Source organism: Colobus angolensis, unplaced genomic scaffold (assembly GCF_000951035.1).
Source record: "Colobus angolensis palliatus isolate OR3802 unplaced genomic scaffold, Cang.pa_1.0 Scaffold53, whole genome shotgun sequence".
Classification (NCBI taxonomy): Eukaryota; Metazoa; Chordata; class Mammalia; order Primates; family Cercopithecidae; genus Colobus; species Colobus angolensis.
Window position 1 is genome coordinate 4,135,707 of NW_012118821.1, and position 18,444 is coordinate 4,154,150.

Here is an 18,444-nt window from a genome sequence, read left to right on the forward strand (position 1 = left end):
TGAATTCCTTAATAAAAATATTTTTAACTAGATGAAAAGGGCTTACAGGACAAAACTAAAGTAGTTCCTTGACCTAGAAAGACAGAACCTGCCACTCTCAACTAGGCAAGCCTGTGAAGAGCAGTCTGCCATGGGTTGGCTTCCTCCGTGGACAGATGACATTCGTGAAAAGGAGTGTAGGACCTTTGGGATTGTAACTTCTTAGGAAGGTTTGCTGGAGGGAAGAGGAGGTCATATGACAAGGATACAAACAGAAGCTGCCACATCTTCAGGGATGTGTAGGCAGAAAGCCAGAGTTGAGGGCTGGTCCTTTCTTCATTACTGCTCTCCAGCTGCTTGGGAGTTGTAACTCTGACAAGTCAGTGAAGAAGTCTTCTTATCTGTTCACTGTGATTTTTAACTCCATTTTAACCTGATTAAATGGAGCCCAGAGATACATAATGTTGATGAATGAACCCACCAAAATGCCAACTACCTGAGGCCCAGATTAGAATAACCAGACCCCTTAGACATCTGTACTGTAAAAATAGATTTGGGCCGGGTGCAGTGGCTCACGCCTGTAATCCCAGCACTTTGGGAGGCCGAGGTGGGCGGATCATGAGGTCAAGAGATTGAGACCATCCTGATCAACATAGTGAAACCCCGTCTCTACAAAAAATACAAAAATTAGCTGGGTGTGGTGGTGTGCGCCTGTAGTCCTAGCTACTCAGGAGGCTGAGGCAGGAGGATCACTTGAACCTGGGAGGCAGAGGTTACAGTGAGCCAAGATTGCACCTCTGTAGTCCAGCCTGGCAACAGAGCGAGACTCTATCTCAAAAAAACAAAACAAAACAAAACCAACCAACCAGATTTGAAGATTTTTTTAAAAAGCCAGTTAGTATTTCTGTTTAAAGATGAGGTCTTTGCTATCTTTCTGAAAGTAGCTCCTTTGATGTCTGATTTGGTAGTTACAGGCACCTTTGGAGGGTCTCATACACTTGGCTCTCAGGGCCTTCATGATTGTTGTCTGGGGTGAAAGTGAAGCCATTTTGGCATCTGCAGAGCACTTTGGAGACCCCGACCTAAGAAGTAACTATGCTCAGTTTTCCCTAAGCCTCTTTTTTATAACTTCAGGAGGTCTGAAAAATGACCTCAGTTTTAGAGCTCCTGATAAAACCCTCAGCCTTAAAAGGGAGTTATCCTAGTGGTTCTGTACTGCAGGGTGGGAAGCTAGTGTAGAGAATTTTTTTGACACACTGGTCTTGCTGGTCGATGAAAATGTTTAGGTAACATTTTGGGATTTAATTTATGTAAAATGTACTATCATGCCTGTTATTAAGCTCAAATATTTAAACAACTTTAAACCTGGATCATCCACGTAAGTAGCCAAGGAAAGAGAAGAAACCCCTTCTCCTGCATTTCTGAATCGTTTGTCTGGGACAACAGCAACCTACAGAGGTTCTTAATTCTTGTCACTGCATGAGTGGCATGCCTGAGGTGGGGAGATTTCAAGTCTGATGGAGCTACGAGCTCTCTGTTGTGCTATTCTGCTTGTCCTCAAGTGGACTTTGGCTGGGATGTTTGGCCTCAGTGTTTGTATAGCTTGCTTATCTTCATAAGAAGAATTATAGATCCTTAACCGAGTTCACACCAACCGTTTAGCATTCAATGGAAGGAGGTTCTCAGTTCCATATCAGTGGCCTTTGGCGGGGACTGTGATGGCCTTGCCATCACTCCAGGGTGGCTCTGATGGTGGTTTTACATTGAGTTTGTCTCTAGAGAAGACACAAACATTGCATGGGAATACATTTTTATGATGTTATTTTGGGTTCTTATTGCCCTTTTTCTCTCAAGATGTTTTCAAACTGCAGTAAACAATCAATCTATAAGACTATTGAAAGTAAGGCCCAGGAGTGTTTCCAACAACGCAGCAATAAGGTGTGTGGGAACTCGAGGGTGGATGAAGGAGAAGAGTGCGATCCTGGCATCATGTATCTGAACAACGACACCTGCTGCAACAGCGACTGCACATTGAAGGAAGGTGTCCAGTGCAGGTGAGGAGTCTTTCCACAGGGATTTTGGGAAGCTGATATAACAAGATATCCAAAATAATAGAAGACTGAACTTGCAGGGGTTTTAGAATCAGCTGAAAGGGGCATGTATGTGTTTGTTTACATTTACCTCTTTTGCCCTTCACAGCAAGAAATTGCTTTCTGGGCTGGGCATGGTGGCTCACTCCTGTCATCCCAGCACTCTGGGAGGCTGAGGTGGGAGAAATGCTTGAGCCCAGGAGTTTGAGAACAGCCTGGGCAACATAGTGAGACACTGTTTCTTCAAAAACAAACAAACAAACAAGAAGCTTTCTGGAAAGCACTGTGACATTACGTAACAAAATCCTTGACCTTGCGTGCTCCTTGGTTTAGCAGTCCTATAGTTAAAATAATCTTTTTTTTTTTTTTTTGAGATGGAGTCTTACTCTGTTGCCAGGCTGGAGTGCAGTGGCACCATCTTAGCTTACTACAATCTCCGCCTCCTGAGTTCAGGGGATTCCCCTGCCTCAGCCTCCCCAGTAGCTGGGACTATAGGTGCACACGATCACGCCTGGCTGATTTTTTGTATTTTAGTAGAGACGGGGTTTTAGCATGTTGGCCGGAATGGTCTCGATCTCCTGATCTCATGATCTGCCTGCCTTGGCCTCCCAAAGTGCTAGGATTACAGAGGTGAGCCACCGTGCCCGGCCTTTATTTTATTTTACTTTTTGAGACAGGGTCTCACTCTGTTGCTCAGGATGGAGTGCAGTGGCACGATCATGGCTCACTGAAGCCTCAACCTCCCAGGCTTAATCAGTCCTTCCACCTCAGCCTCCCAGATAGATAGGACTACAGGTGTGTGCCACCTGGCTAATTTTTTTTGTATTTTTTATAGAGATGGGGTTTTGCCATGTTGTCCAAGCTGGTCATAAAGTCTGGGCTTAAGTGATCCACCCTTCTAGGCCTCCTAAAGTGTGGAGATTGTAGGTGTGGGCCACCGTGCCTGGCCCAGATAATCTTTTTTATTTCTTTTATTTATTTATTTATTTGAGGCGGAGTCTTGCTCTGTCACGCAGGCTGGAGTGCAGTGGCCTGATCTCAGCTCACTGCAACCTCCGCCTCCTGGTGTCAAGCCATTCCCCTACCTCAGCCTCCCCAGTAGCTGGGATTAGTGTGCACCACCACACCCAGCTAATTTTTGTGTTTTTAGTAGAGACGGGTTTCACCATGTTGGCCAGGCTGGTCTTGAACTCCTGATCTGCCCGTGATCTGCCCGCCTTGGCCTCCCAAAATGTTGGGATTACAGGCATGAGCCACCATGCCTGGCTGCCCAAAGAATCTTTTAAGGAAACAGAGATGTATAAGATTTTAACAAGGTTTTTTTTTATGGCTACATCCTAATAGCAAAATTTTGGAAACAATCAAAATGACAGTCTTGGGATATGAATGTTATCATGATTCTATACACTGGAATAGTGTGGAGGAAGCAGGTTACAAGTTAGAAAGTTACCCAGTTTTTCATTTTTATATCCACTGTTAGACCAGTGCCTGGCTTAGAAGTAAAAGGAGTTAAATCAGTGCCTGGCTTAGAAGTAAAAGGGGTTAAACTTCAGTTTTCTGGTGAATAATTGAGATTTAACTGGATACAGTGCATAATTGAGATTTAACTGGATACAGTGCATATTAACACTGTAGATGCTGATGGGGAGTAGAGTTCTGGCTGCTGAGTGTCTTAGCTATGGATTGCCTTGTGGCCCCACCTTGTCTTTTTTTTTTTTTTTTTTTTTGAGACAGAGTCGCACCCTGTTGACCAGGCTGGAGTGCAGTGGTGCAATCTCGGCCCACTGCAACCTCTGCCTTCCAGGTTCAAGCGATTCTCCTGCCTCAGCCTCCTGAGTAGCTGGGGTTACAGGCATGCGGCGCCATGCCTGGCTAATTTGTATCTTTAGTAGAGATGGGATTTCACCATGTTGGCCAGGCTGGTCTCAAACTTCTGACCTCGTGATCCACCCACCTTATTTTTTTTTAAGAGACAGAATTTTGCTCTTGTCGCCTAGGCTGGAGTGCAGTGGCGTGATCTTGGATCACTGCAACCTCCGCCTCCCGGGTTCAAGCGATTCTCCTGCCTCAGCTTCCTAAGTAGCTGGGATTACAGGAGCATACCATCACCATGCCCGGCTAGTTTTTGTATTTTTAGTAGAAATGGGGTTTCACCATGTTGGCCAGGCTCATGTTGAACTCTCCTGACCTCAGGTAATCCACCTACCTCGGCCTCCCAAAGTGTTGGGTTGGGATTATAGGCATGAGCCACCTCGCCCAGCCCATCTGGTCTTTTTTAAATTAATGCGTTAAATGAATGAAAACCAAGGATACCAAGATGTTTCAAAGGTGATTGCTGTGTTCCCATTCTTTTTTGCTACAGCGTGGCATTGATGTGACCTTATGCACATTAGGAAGGGACAGAGTGTGTACAGGTAGCTCTAGCAGCGGAGATGTCTGATGATGTAGGAGTGGGGACGGAGCCAGGAGGTCTTCCCCTGTGATATTCAGGTCACTGTAACGTAACAGTAGCATTTGGTTTGACATGGGGCTGTAATTTGAATTGCTCTGTTCCTGTCTGCTCTTCTTCTCCAGTGATAGGAACAGTCCTTGCTGTAAAAACTGTCAATTTGAGACTGCCCAGAAGAAGTGCCAGGAGGCGATTAATGCTACTTGCAAAGGCGTGTCCTACTGCACAGGTTCGTGTTCTTGTTGCTTTCTTGGAATGCTGTGGTTCAAGTTTGTGCATGTCTTTGAAAACAAGATTATGTTTTGTTCAGATGAAACCCACCTGGTTTTTGACCTCATATACCGGGTTGAGTTTCTGGCACTCCTTAGTTTGTGACACTTGGCTTTGGTGGGTTTAAGACCTGTTTCTATTTCTGTTTCATTTCCATCACTCTCTTCTTTCTCCTCACGGACATCCACTCTACTGTGGCTAATATTTGCCTGGATATGTGTGTATCCTTGAAAGACCATATAGTGTTATTTTGTGTTTTTAATGTGCCAACATGATATTCCACGTTACATTTACTTTTAAAAAAATCAGTATCATGTTTTAAAGAATTATCTGTATTGTGCCACAGATAATTTAACAAGGTTTTTCATGGCTACATCCTAATAGCAAAATTTTGGAAACAATCAAAATGACAATCTTGGGATAATGAATTTATCATGAATCTGTACACTGGAATAGTGTGGAGGAAGCAGGTTACAAGTTAGAAGGTTACCCAGTTTTTCTATATGTATCTATATGTATTTCACTGTTGGGGGCACCTACAGATTGTTTACTTATATGATTGGCTGTGTTTTACTTATAGTTCACCAAGTGGTAGCTACTTCCATTGCCTTCATCCCCTTGATATTCATACAATATTCTCCTACGTCCCTTCAGGAACCTGTGTGTTTCTCTGGGTACTGAGGAGTGTAATTGTGTAGTCACAGAGGCAGGATACACTGGTCTCTAGAGCACCACTGCTAGGTTGCCTGTGTCTGAGAACTCCTGTATCCCAATGTTCTGGCCAACACTTGAAATTACCCTGCTGTCCTATTAGCATGATGAGTATAAAGTAATCTCTTGTTCTTACATTTTTTTTAACAGCCCTTGTCCTAATGCACTTACTTACATTTTTCTTGAGCATCTCTTTATATTTTTCAGCTATTCAGATTTCTCCTGTGAATAGCCAGCTCATATATTTGGTTCATTTTTTAAAAATTGGGTTTCATGTTATTTCACTACTGTGGATTTGGAGTTCTTAGGTAATCATCCGTTTGGTTTGCATACACCTCCTATCTGTTGCCATTCTCAGAACATAAATCTTTAATTTTAACGTAATCAAATCCATTTTTTGTTTGTTTGTTTGTTTGAGACGGAGTCTCGCTCTGTCGCCCGGGCTAGAGTGCAGTGGCCGGATCTCGGCTCACTGCAAGCTCCGCCTCCTGGGTTCACGCCATTTTCCTGCCCCAGCCTCCCGAGTAGCTGGGACTACAGGCGCCCGCCACCTCGCCTGGCTAGTTTTTTGTATTTTTTTTTCTTTCAGTAGAGACGAGGTTTCACCGTGTTAGCCAGGATGGTCTCGATCTCCTGACCTTGTGATCTGCCCGTCTTGGCCTCCCAAAGTGCTGGGATTACAGGCTTGAGCCACCGCACCCAGCCTATATTTATTTCTTAAACACATGGTTCAGAAAAGCCATGGTGGATGGTTAAAAAGATATTTTCCACAGCTGTTTCTATTAGTTTCATAAGTTTTCCTTTTACATTCAGGACTTGAATCTTTCTGGAGCTAACCTTTCCAGGTGTCCAGTATCTTCTGTTGTTCTTTCAATTGTTGCTTTAAAAATTTCAAAGCTACATTATTACTAGGTATATAAACGGACATATCTCTACATCTTTATCTGCTGTTCCTTACCAGTATATAATGTTCTTTTTTTACCCTTGTGATGTTTTTTGACTTAAATTGTCAAAAAGCAATATTCAGTTTGCTATTCTAGTCTTTTTGTTCCTCTGATATCTCTATCCCATTCTTACATTTTTCAAAATTTGTCTCTCTTGGTTGGTTGGTTTGATTTTGTAATCGCTTTATTGATACATAATTCACACCCATGCGGTTTGCCCATTTAAAGTGTACAGTTTAATGGTTTTTAGTATATTCAGATTTATGCAGTCATCACCACAATTAATTTTAGAACATTTACATTACTCCAGAAAGAAACCCTGTATCCTTTAGCTGTGATCCTCCAGTCCCACCATTCCCCACAACTCAGAGCAACCACTAACCACCCTGTTCTTTATGGAGTTGTCTGTTTTGAACATTTCATATAAATGGAATTATACAAAATGTGGTCTTTCGTGACCACATATTGTATGACTGGCTTCTTTCAGTGAACATAACATTTTCAAGGTTCATGTATGTTATAGCATGTATCAGTACTTCATGTACTTTTATTGCTGGGTAATATTCTATTGCATGGATATACCACATTTTGTTTATTCATTCATTGGTTGATAGACATTTGAGTTGCTTCCACTTTTTTGCTATAACAAATAATGCTGCTGTGAACATTTTTGTATGAGTTTTTGTGTGGACAGTTCCATTGGATATTACTCAGGAATAGAATTTCTGGGTCATATGGTCACTGTGCTTAATCTTTTTAGGAGCTGTCAGACTGTTTTCCAAAATGACTACACCACTTTTACAGTCTCAGCAGCATTGTATGAGGGTCCCAGCTTCTCCATATCCTCACCAACACTTGTTATTGTCTTTTTTATTATAACCATCCTAGGTTTTGTGATAAGGATGCAAACAGAAAGCTGGAGGTCTTCAGGGACCTAGTGAATGAAGTTGTGTCTTATTTTGGCTTGACTTTGGTTTTAAGTGTGCATATTATGACATGTTGCTCATGTTTTTATGTTCTGGGATCTGTCACTATCACATTACTTTGCCAAATGTTAGGAACCTGAATATCTAAATCAAGCTTTAAAGAAGCATTTGCTAGCTATGCTCAATGTTTCATCTTCACTGTAATAATAAACAGATTGAGAAAAATGCTTTCTTTTAAATAAATGTAAGTAAAACAATTTGAAAACATGTTTGTTCTTATCAGACAGCCTTTTGTTCCCTTGATATTTTATACAAAATAGTAGATAGCAGAGGATAAGTTCCTGATAAGGAATCAGTATTTTCTAACAAGAGAAGGTAGAGAACAAGAACCTCAAAAAAAAAAAAAAAAAAAAAAAAGAAGAAGAAAGAAGAAAAAAAGCAAATAGCATTTCACAACCAGCAGTGGCAACATCACCTGAGAACTTATTAGAAATGGAAATTGTCAGTCCGCTCCCTGGATCTACTGCACCAAAAAATGTGGGAAGGGAGGCCAGCAGTCTGTAGTGTGCAACCTTCTGTCAGGTGATTTCCATGCATGCTAAACTTTGGGGACCATGCTAAATAGATGATACTGTTTCCAAAATTATTTTCCTACTTGTCTAATACTCTGACTTTAGTCTTTTAAGAACACATGCTCAACAGATACTTATTGAGCATTTTTTATATTTATCAGGGGAGTATAATATACCAAAAATACAATAATGATCCACAGTATAAACCTTCCCGGAGCTCACTGGACATCATACTTTCAGTAATAGTTTGTTAAATGACTGCTGACACAGTGAATGCCCAGTGCTCATGAAAGGTTTTATGAGAACAGAGGCAAAGTGCCTGGTTATCTGTTGGGTACTTAATAAACCATCACTTTTGTTTGAAACTGGCCAAATTTCTGTACATTTTGTGTTACTGCTCTGAAGCCCTTTAAGTCAGAATTCTTTTGATTGGCTTCATTCTTCAGCTGAAAGGCCAGTCCAGCGCTGTGGATATAGTCCATTGCTTTCATAAAGTGGTTTTTTTCTCCTCCTCTATTTGAGTTGACTTTTAGCTGCTTGTGCTGTTCATTTTCCAGAATGATTCGCTCATTCCATCCTGTCTCTCCCAGTTTAACTATCTTTGGTGGCTTTTCTTTGGCATTACTGGCCTGGGCACAGTGGCTCATGCCTATAATTCCAGTACTTGGGAGGCCAAGATGGGAGGATCCCTTGAGCCCAGGAGTTTGACACCAGCATGGGCAACACAGGGAGATCTCATCTCTCAAAAGAAAAGAAAGAAAATTAGCCAGGTATGGTGGCATACGCCTGAAGTCCTAGGTACTTGTGACGCTGAGGCAGGAGGATTGCCTGAACCTAGGAGTCTGAGGCTGCAGTAAGCTATGATCACACCCCTGCCTTCCAGCCTGGGTGACAGACTAAGACCCTGTCTCAGAAGGAAAATAAAAAGAATTATTGATTTATTCAAGAAATATTTGTAGTATACCTATAATATGATAGGGATTGGAGATAACTTGATAAATAGATTTGATCATTGCTGTCATGGGGCTTACCAGTCTAGTAGAGGGAAAACATAAAATAACATTAAATATATATAAATTGCAAAACATATGCAATGAAGGAGAGGAGGAGTGTGATGGTGCAGAATGGAAGTGGGAGGCCACACCCACTTAGACAGCGTCCTCAGGGATATCTCAGAAAACCTTTGAGACAAAACTGAATCCGTAAGAAAGGTCAGCTAACTGCCCCAAAAGTGGAAACACCAGCACTCCAGGTAGAAGGAATAGTGTCTGTTAACATTGAAGGAACTGAACGGAGGTTGTAGCCAAAGCAGTGGGCTGTGGGAGAGCTGTGTGAAGTCAGGGCCAGACAGGGAAGGCTGCGGGGCTCTTTTAAGCCTTCATACCAAGTTTGCCATTTATTCTAATGGCACATAGGATATTCTTTTATGTATGACTGTGAGATGCAGAAGTGGAGACCACGCATTCTAACCGGGGCTTGGGAGGTCAGGGACTCATGCAGCCTAACCTGGCACATAGCCAGGGACTCCCATTTAAATGCTGGTTGCTGGTGAGATGCAGGCTCTTGTCCTAGCTCTCTGTAGGTCACTTTTTGCTGTTTGCAAGGTAAGATGCTCACTTGTATGAGAAACAGCATATTATGCACCTGTAGAACTGGTGGACCTGCAGCTCATTCTTTTTGTTATGACTGGTGTTTGCTTCCAGGTAATAGCAGTGAGTGCCCACCTCCAGGAAATGCTGAAGATGACACTGTTTGCTTGGATCTTGGCAAGTGTAAGGATGGGAAATGCATCCCTTTCTGCGAGAGGGAACAGCAGCTGGAGTCCTGTGCATGTAATGGTGAGCACAGTTTTATGCCCACTCCAGCAGCAGGAGAAAACATGGCCTTTGTCTGCCAGGTTCCCTTCCTCCATTTGAGGTTGTGCTAATGAGAGCAGTGGTGAGATCCAAGCCGAGCATGAGGGGAGGGGGAAAGGCAGGGTAGTGTCTGGAGACAGGCATCTCTGCATGCAGATCCTGGCTTCTCCACCGTACGAGGGAGACCTGTCCTGTTGGTGTTTCTTCTTGCTGCATTTTCAGGCCATATGGCAGGCTTTGAGATGGGAGAGGAGGGAATTTTGTTGTGGGTGAGTGAGTAGGTAGAGGTGTGTCCTAGCTGTCCTCTGCTCCATATCATACAAACCATGAAAGCAGCAGTAGCTATCTACATTACATTGGCATGGAACTAATATTCCTGCAAGAACTCAACCAGAGAGAGCTGATTCCAGGATCTGACCCCACTAGATGAGGATTTTTGCAGTTATCAGGAAGGCTGAGTCTGCTCCCCTCTGATCTCTTAGAGCAGCCTGGGGCAGGAGCCTCTCTCCTGCTGGCCTGCCAGTTTTCCTTAGGTTTCTGTGCTATTTTGGAACTCCTGGGTTTGAGGGCATCCTCATGGACTGGTCAGGGACTGGCTGGACTCTGCTTCCCACCCCACTTAAACCATGGAGCATATGGGAGTCGACGAAAGAGTTCTGTTGCTTTCAAAATAGACAAAGAGCCAGGTGTGGTGACTCATACCTGTAATCCCATCACTTTGGGAGGCCGAGGTGGGTGGATCACTTGAGGTCAGGAGTTCAAGAGCAGCCTGGTCAACATGGCAAAACGCTGTCTCTACTAAAAATAAAAAAATTAGGCCGGGCGCGGTGGCTCAAGCCTGTAATCGCAGCACTTTGGGAGGCCGAGACGGGCGGATCACGAGGTCAGGAGATCGAGACCATCCTGGCTAACACAGTGAAACCCTGTCTCTACTAAAAATACAAAAACTAGCCGGGCGAGGTGGCGGGCGCCTGTAGTCCCAGCTACTCGGGAGGCTGAGGCAGGAGAATGGCGTAAAGCCGGGAGGCGGAGCTTGCAGTGAGCTGAGATCCGGCCACTGCACTCCAGTCCGGGCGACAGAGCGAGACTCCGTCTCAAAAAAAATAAAATAAAATAAAATAAAAAATAAAAAAATTAGCCAGGTGTGGTAGTGTACACCTGTAATCCCAGCTGCTAGGGAGGCTGAGGCAGGAGAATTGCTTGAACCCAGGGTGCAGAGGCTGCAGTGAGCTGAGATCGTGCCACTATACTCCAGCCTGGGTGACAGAGCGAGACTCCGTTTCAAAAAAATAAATAAATGAAAATAAATAAATAAATAAATAAAATACAAGACAAAGAACCCAGTAGTTAAATTAAATCACTGAGTTGGAAGCTTACCATCCATATAGTTGAGTAAGGAACTCTTCCAAGTTCAATAATGTGTATGTAAAGAAGATAGGTTGAGGGCAGTGTCTCACATCTATAATTCCAGCACTTTGGGAGGCCAAGATGGTGGTTCACTTGAGCTCAGGAGTTGTTTGAGACCAGCCTGGGCAACATGGTGGAACCTCATCTCTTAAAAAAAGAAAAAAAAAAGGTAACACATAATAGATGCCAAATAAAAAAAATCTGTTCTGTTGAATGGCAAGAGGCTTGGGGTGCTCTGGAAGCACAGAGCCCAACACAGTAAAAGCCCAAGAAATATTTTATAAATTAGTGAATGATGGAAAGGTTTTCTTTTTTTTTGAGATGGAGTCTCGCTCTTGCCCAGGCTGGAGTGCAGTGGCATGATCTCAGCTCACCGCAGCCTCCGCCTCCCGGGTTCAAGTGATTCTTGTGCCTCAGCCTCCTGAGTAGCTGGGACTACAGGCAAGCACCACCACACCTGGCTAATTTTTTAATTTTTAGTAGAGATAGGGTTTTGCCATGTTGGCCAGGCTGGTCTCGAACTCCTGGCCTCAAGTGATCCGCCCACCTTGGCCTCCCAAAGTGCTGAGATTACAAGTGAGAGCCACTGCTCCCGGCCTTTTCTGAAAAGGTTTTCTTTTTGCTTGTTTTTGTGTTCTAGTTGATTGATTTCTTCTCCTAAGTATAAATATGGTTTAATTTTCTGGCATTTCTGCCGTTCCTATGTATGCCCACATGGCTCACAGATGCCCAGTGTTTTATCCCGTGACCTGTCAGAGCTGTTCTTGGCGGAGGAGTTGTGGAGCTTTGGCTGTAGGGCTCATGCCCCAGGGTCACTTAGCTCTCCACCCAAGGGTGGACAGCTGTGTCCCAGCTGCTCTCCCTTTCAGGGAGCCAGCGTGGGCCCTGAGGGGCACACTTTAGACTGAAAAGCCAAGGACTGAAGTGGGCAGGGTAACAAGAATGTTGGGACAAAGGGAAACATTTAGAAGAGCATTGTGAGAGGCTTGAAGTGGAGAGAATAGTTAGACTTTTAAGAGACGTCTTTAATCTAGAATGGATTTTTCTCTTTCTTTTTTTTAAACCTTGTGGCCTCTGTCACTGAAGGCTGAGGAGTGTGACCTCAGAAACTACTCCTCGGTGCGGGCTATGGATAGTATTAGCTATTAAAATAAAAAATAAATGTGATTTCTTGCCTCTTTGGGACCATGGTCAGGGAGGAAAGACGAGACAGGAGGTCTTAGAACAATCCAGCTGTCAATGCGTGTTCTCTGTTCCAGAAACTGACAACTCCTGCAAGGTGTGCTGCAGAGACCTTTCTGGCCGCTGTGTGCCCTATGTCGATGCTGAACAAAAGAACTTATTTTTGAGGAAAGGAAAGCCCTGTACAGTAGGATTTTGTGACATGAATGTGAGTATTTTATGTCCAGCTTTTTCTGTAACAGCCAGATAGGAAGTTTTTATTTTGTAAGTACTTGATTTTGCAAATGAAAAGAAATCAAAACACAAATGGGGCTACATCCTTCTGGCCCATTGTATCTATGGGTATTACTTAGGAGGAGAAGACAGAGTGCTTTCAGGTCCCTGCCTGTAGTTTCCTTCCATAGTGGGAGGCTTCCAGCCCAGAGACTGAGAAGGACTGGGGTGGGGACTTTATGGTAAGGTTGGTTGGTTTTAGGCAGTGGGTCCTAATTATGTTTTCCTGGATTATTGACAGAATTGACTAAGATTGCAAAATTATTCAAGGTGTGATTTTGAAACAGGTGCTGAATGAATAGGAAAGACGTAGAAGACTGCTTGACTTACTTAAGCCAGACCCTTTTGTTCTCTAGAGCAGCATAATTTTTCTCATGCAGAATGATGGGAGAGGGTTTCAAGGTTTAAGAGTCTTCGCAGGGAGTCTGGCTGTGTTCTTCACTGTCCACTGTGTATGTGTAGAGTCCTTACTGGAATGCCTCATCTTTAGCAAACTGGTTTTCTTGATTTTTGTCTCCTGGTAATTCTAAATCACTTGTAAAAATGGACTAATTATCAAAGGGTTAATGACAGCATGTCCTACTTTCTGGGGTACTCATTACGCTGAAGTTATTGCCTTGTGTCAAAGATGGAAAAATGTTTGATTTTAATGAAGCCCTTTACATGTTAGTTATTTTTGTAAAGCTACATTGCTTCTGAATACATTGCGTTTGGGAATGATGCTGTATGTTTTTTCTTCATAGGGCAAATGTGAGAAACGAGTACAGGATGTAATTGAACGATTTTGGGATTTCATTGACCAGCTAAGCATCAATACTTTTGGTAGGTGATTTCCCCAGATTATTTACTGAGAGCTGAGTTGATTTCTGTGATGACATTAGAAAAGTGTGCTTTCAGAGTGATATGCTCTTAATTCTGCAGTAGAAGGTGGAAATATTCACTGCTTTTGTTATGAAACAACTTTGTTGGCTGGAATAAAATGAACTCATAGATTGTCCCCGTGGAGCTTGGAGGCACAGATTTTCTGACAAGGAAAATAAAGTCAAAATATGGCTTCCTTCTTTACCCAAAAATATACATGTGACTAGCACAAGCATAGTTTAATGCTATAGACTGAATCCTGATTGATGTAAGAGTGTTTATTTGACTGAATGCTATATACTGAATCCTGCTTGATGTAAAAGTGGGCCTCATATTTTTCAGAAGCAGGCTATATCATGTCCTCACAGGTCCATAATTTAATCACAAACAATATCCAGGTAACAAAAAGTCTTCTTAAGCATTTACTAGTAGTAGCATTCTGTATGATTAGTCTGTTGACACAGTTACTCCAGGTAGCATGTTGAATATTCTGCAATCTCTTCCTATCAGCTAGTATACGAGGGCTGTTTCTTTAAAAGCACTTGGTAAGGAGAGATGGTCTGGTGTAATATAGGCAGCATGGACACTCTTCTCAATACTGTGTCGGTAGGAGTGTCTAGCCAGCAGCTCTGGCATTTGGCACAATGGTAATACCCTAACAGCGTTTCACTTTAGATTTATTTGTGAAGTACTTGGTCAAGACATTCACTGTTTGGAATTGTTCACAGGAAAGTTTTTAGCAGACAACATCGTTGGGTCTGTCCTGGTTTTCTCCTTGATATTTTGGATTCCTTTCAGCATTCTTGTCCATTGTGTGGTAAGTCACCAACTTTTAAGTAATTAAATATTTAAATTTTGATAAACTCCAACCATGTAATCTTTGGAAAAGATAAAACTTCTTCTTAGCAAAGTCTGGGCTGATATTTCCAATAACTTTGTTTGGTGTTATTCCTAGGGGAACATGTCTTATGGAAAGCTTAACTAATGGTCTTTTTTAAAAAAATACTATTTTTGTGTGTTGGTGTTTTAATATATAAATTTCTTAGGAATTTTATACTTCTAAGCATAGGAGACTGTTGAACTGGATTTGTCCAGGTCCTTTGATGAGTAAAGCCCTTAATTAAGGGCATTTCCAGGCTGACTTTGTTGCAATAGAGCAAATATCAAACTTCAGCATTTCAGATGTTCCCCATATATCATATAGATTATTGGAAGCAAATGGCTATGTCTTCAGCCTTCTGCAGAAGTAGGATGTAAGGACTGGGGCCCAGCTGTCATATAGAATATTTATATCTTCCCCCAAAAATAGGAGTAAGCAGTCTTCTGTTCTCATTCAGAATCAGTAACAGCTACAAGTTGAATTGGGCTTTGACTAAGGAACTCCTGGTCCTTTATAAATTTGAGGTCCCCTTTCATAACTGTTCTTACAAATCCATTCACTTGCATCTGTGGGGAATGGGAATTTATCTGCTGTAGAAATGAGAAAGTCAGACCTAGGCTTCCAGATTTGTTTTCCCAAACTCTTTCATAGTGGCCTTGCTATGAGCATTTAAAAATTCCAGCACAACTCTGATGCTGCCTTCCTTTCCTGCTGGCTTCTCCTGCCTAGGGGCCGTCTCACAGAGCAGTTCTTTCTCGGGGTGGTGAGCATGATGGGTGTAGGGAGGAAGATCTCTAGGGAGCACTTCTGCTGAAGAAAGCTGAAGGTGATGTGCTTGGCTTTGACAGATGTCTCTGGATGACAGTGCCATCCATCATGATTGCTTTTATTGGAGGATGGAACCTATTTTATTTACAGGGAAGTTGCACACGTGGACAAGGCATGACCCTTGATTTCAGAGCAAAGCCTCTGACAGGAGGGAGGGCCATGGCTTGTTTCTGGCCATAGAATACATTGATGGTATCCAGACAGGAAGCCTAGTCCTGGACAGAGGTCCTTGCCCTTTGTTGCCTATTATGCTTCAGCCACAGGCAGAGATGGGGCAGCAGATGGCCATGTGGTCAGCCTTCTGCAGAAGTAGGACGTAGGGATTGAAGCCCAGTTCCTCCAGCAGAGCATGGGCCACAGAAACTGGAGACAGCTAAGAAGAGAGTAAGGCCGTGGGCCAGGGCAGTGTGAGGGAGGCTGCAGGCCCAGCCACCTGGGTCTTCCTACCAGTCACCCTTCCAGTCAGTGCGGTCCTGGTGTATCCAGCATCTGGGACATTTGTTGTTTCATGCATAGGAAGATGCCCTTATTACTCCCCTGCCCACAGAGGGATACATTTCTCAGAAAACATAGCACTTAAACCTTGCCTTTTTATGTACTTAATGCCAAAATGTATTTCCTTTGAGTGCAAAGCAAACACTTCTAGACTGGTGGCATAACTAAAGCTTGGGTGAGAAATGGATTATCTGTAGAGCCTGCTATCCTACAACTCGGGTTCTAAGTTCTTCAGTTAGTGTTAGGAGTAGCCTGTGAGGAAATAGTACTCACTAACTGAATTGTATTTGTAGGGAATGACCTTTCTTCTTGCTCTTTCTTTCTAGGATAAGAAATTGGATAAGCAGTACGAATCCCTGTCTCTGTTCCACCCCAGTGTGAGTATACCGTACGAACGAAACATCATCTCCGCCTGGTCTTTGAGGCCCTGTTAGGCAAAGGCCTTCAACTGACCCAGCAAGAGCTTTCATTGGCTGATGGGAGGTCATGCTGCAGCAGGAAGGGTCTAGGGTGGAATGTTTACTCTCCTGACAACAGTGATGGTGAGCTTTGATCAGTCGCATGGATGGAGAGTTAAAGAGCCGTGCTGTCCCCTTCCCAAGCCATAAGGAGCAATTTAGCCATTCAACACTTAATATTTTGAGATTGGGATCTTACTTTGAGAGGTTTGAATCCTCTTTTGGGTCTTCAAATGGCAAGTTTTCAGGATGCTTGAAAGCTAGTAATTACTGTTTTTGCCATTAAACGTAATGTCATTAATTCCTTTTGCACCAGCCTAGTATTTTTTAGTCACTTCTTAGGTTGAGTGAGCCTCACCTAGCACTTTTTAAAGCAAGAGGCATCACAGTACCAACAGAATAAGAGGCTGTTTGATGGGTAAGGTTGGAGCTGTGAGGACCTCTGGTTAATCTTTTATTCCCATCAATTGAACCCATGTCTTTGCAGAATGTCGAAATGCTGAGCAGCATGGATTCTGCATCGGTTCGCATTATCAAACCCTTTCCTGCACCCCAGACTCCAGGCCGCCTGCAGCCTGCCCCTGTGATCCCTTCGGCGCCAGCAGCTCCGAAACTGGACCACCAGAGAATGGACACCATCCAGGAAGACCCTAGCACAGACTCACATATGGACGAGGATGGGTTTGAGAAGGACCCCTTCCCAAATAGCAGCACAGCCGCCAAGTCATTTGAGGATCTCACAGACCATCCGGTCACCAGAAGTGAAAAGGCTGCCTCCTTTAAACTGCAGCGTCAGAATCGTGTTGACAGCAAAGAAACAGAGTGCTAGTTTAGTTGTGAGCTCTTTATAGATTTGACCTACAATCACAGCTTATATTTAGTGAAGATTGGGAAGGAAGTGACTTAACAGCAGATGCTGGTCATGTGTTTGAACTTCCTGCAGGTAAACAGTGCTTGTGTTGTTTGGCCCTTCTCCTTTGGAAAAGGTAAGGTGAAGGTGAATCTAGCTTATTTTGAGGCTTTCAGGTTTTAGGTTTTTAAATATCTTTTGACCTGTGGTACAAAAGCAGAAAATACAGCTGGATTGGGTTATGAATATTTATGTTTTTGTAAATTAATCTTTTATATTGATAACAGCACTGACTAGGGAAATGATCAGTTTTTTTTTTTATACACTGTAATGAACCGCTGAATATGAGGCATTTGGCATTTATTTGTGAAGACAACTGGAACACAAGAGGTTTTTTTTTTTTTGCCTTTAACTAAAAACAAAGGAGATAAATCTAGTTCTATATTGTCTCTAAATTGTGGGTCTATTTCTAGTTATTACCCAGAGTTTTTAAGTAGCAGGGAAAATATACGTCTAAATTTAGAAATCATTTGGGTTACTATGGCTCTTCATAATTCTAAGACTAATGCTCTCTAGAAATCTAACCACCTACCTTACAGTGAGGGCTATACATGGTAGCCAATTGAATTTATGGAATCTACCAGCTGTTTAGGGCCCTGATTTGCTGGGCAATTTTTCTATATAAGTATCTTCATGTATCCCTGTTACTGATAGGGATACATGCTCTTAGAAAATTCACTGTTGGCGGGGCGCCATGGCTCATGCCTGTAATCCCAGCACTTTGGGAGGCCGAGGTTGCGCCACTGCACTCCAGCCTGGGCTACAGAGACTGACTCTGCCTCAAAAAAAAAAAAAAAAAAAAAAAAATTCACTATTTACAAAACCTAGAATATTTAAAATACAAAGATTGCCTGTTTTCAAACACTAGTGAATAAGAGGGTGAGATATTTCTTAACAACAACAACAACAGGTTGTTTTGAATAGGCTGAGGTGTGATGAGCCAGCCAGGAGATAGAATACTACCTGCTCTTAGGGTTGGGGGCTGTCCCCACAAGCAGATATTTGAATTACTCTTACTTTATTGCTGGATTCTGGATGGGCTGCATTTACTGTGTGAAGGATAAAAATCATTAACCTGAATTCTGATTTCTATAAATTGCCATTGAAAGCTTTTCCCCCTAAGAACTGGAATGTGCTCACCAGCTAAAACATTTTAACTTGTAAACTTTGAGGGCAATTAACCAAGCCTGTGACTAATCATATCTCCTCCCATCCCCCATTTCCAAGGACATTTGTTACTCAGATACTTGTTATACTAATACTTGAACTTGTACCTTATGGTATTTGCTATCTTTTAACTAGTCATGATATTCTTATACTTCACACTTTTGGAATTTGATACAAGGTGAGTGG

General features: G+C 42.8%; 1 protein-coding gene across 2 annotated transcripts in view; it reads left to right on the forward strand.

Moving 5' to 3' along the window:
* The window catches only part of ADAM17 (ADAM metallopeptidase domain 17), a 69,886-nt gene extending 51,807 nt beyond the window's left edge, over positions 1 to 18,079 (forward strand). Inside the window, exons 12-19 of one of the 2 annotated variants that reach the window (XM_011960930.1) lie at positions 1,834 to 2,033; positions 4,644 to 4,747; positions 9,645 to 9,779; positions 12,464 to 12,594; positions 13,403 to 13,481; positions 14,249 to 14,337; positions 16,050 to 16,100; positions 16,669 to 18,079. In XM_011960930.1, coding sequence (XP_011816320.1) covers positions 1,834 to 2,033; positions 4,644 to 4,747; positions 9,645 to 9,779; positions 12,464 to 12,594; positions 13,403 to 13,481; positions 14,249 to 14,337; positions 16,050 to 16,100; positions 16,669 to 17,010 — 1,131 coding nt within the window. In that variant the 3' untranslated portion in view covers positions 17,011 to 18,079. The remainder of the gene's footprint in view (positions 1 to 1,833; positions 2,034 to 4,643; positions 4,748 to 9,644; positions 9,780 to 12,463; positions 12,595 to 13,402; positions 13,482 to 14,248; positions 14,338 to 16,049; positions 16,101 to 16,668) is intronic. The other variant, XM_011960931.1, reaches the window with a different exon arrangement.
* The last annotated feature ends 365 nt before the right edge of the window (positions 18,080 to 18,444 follow it).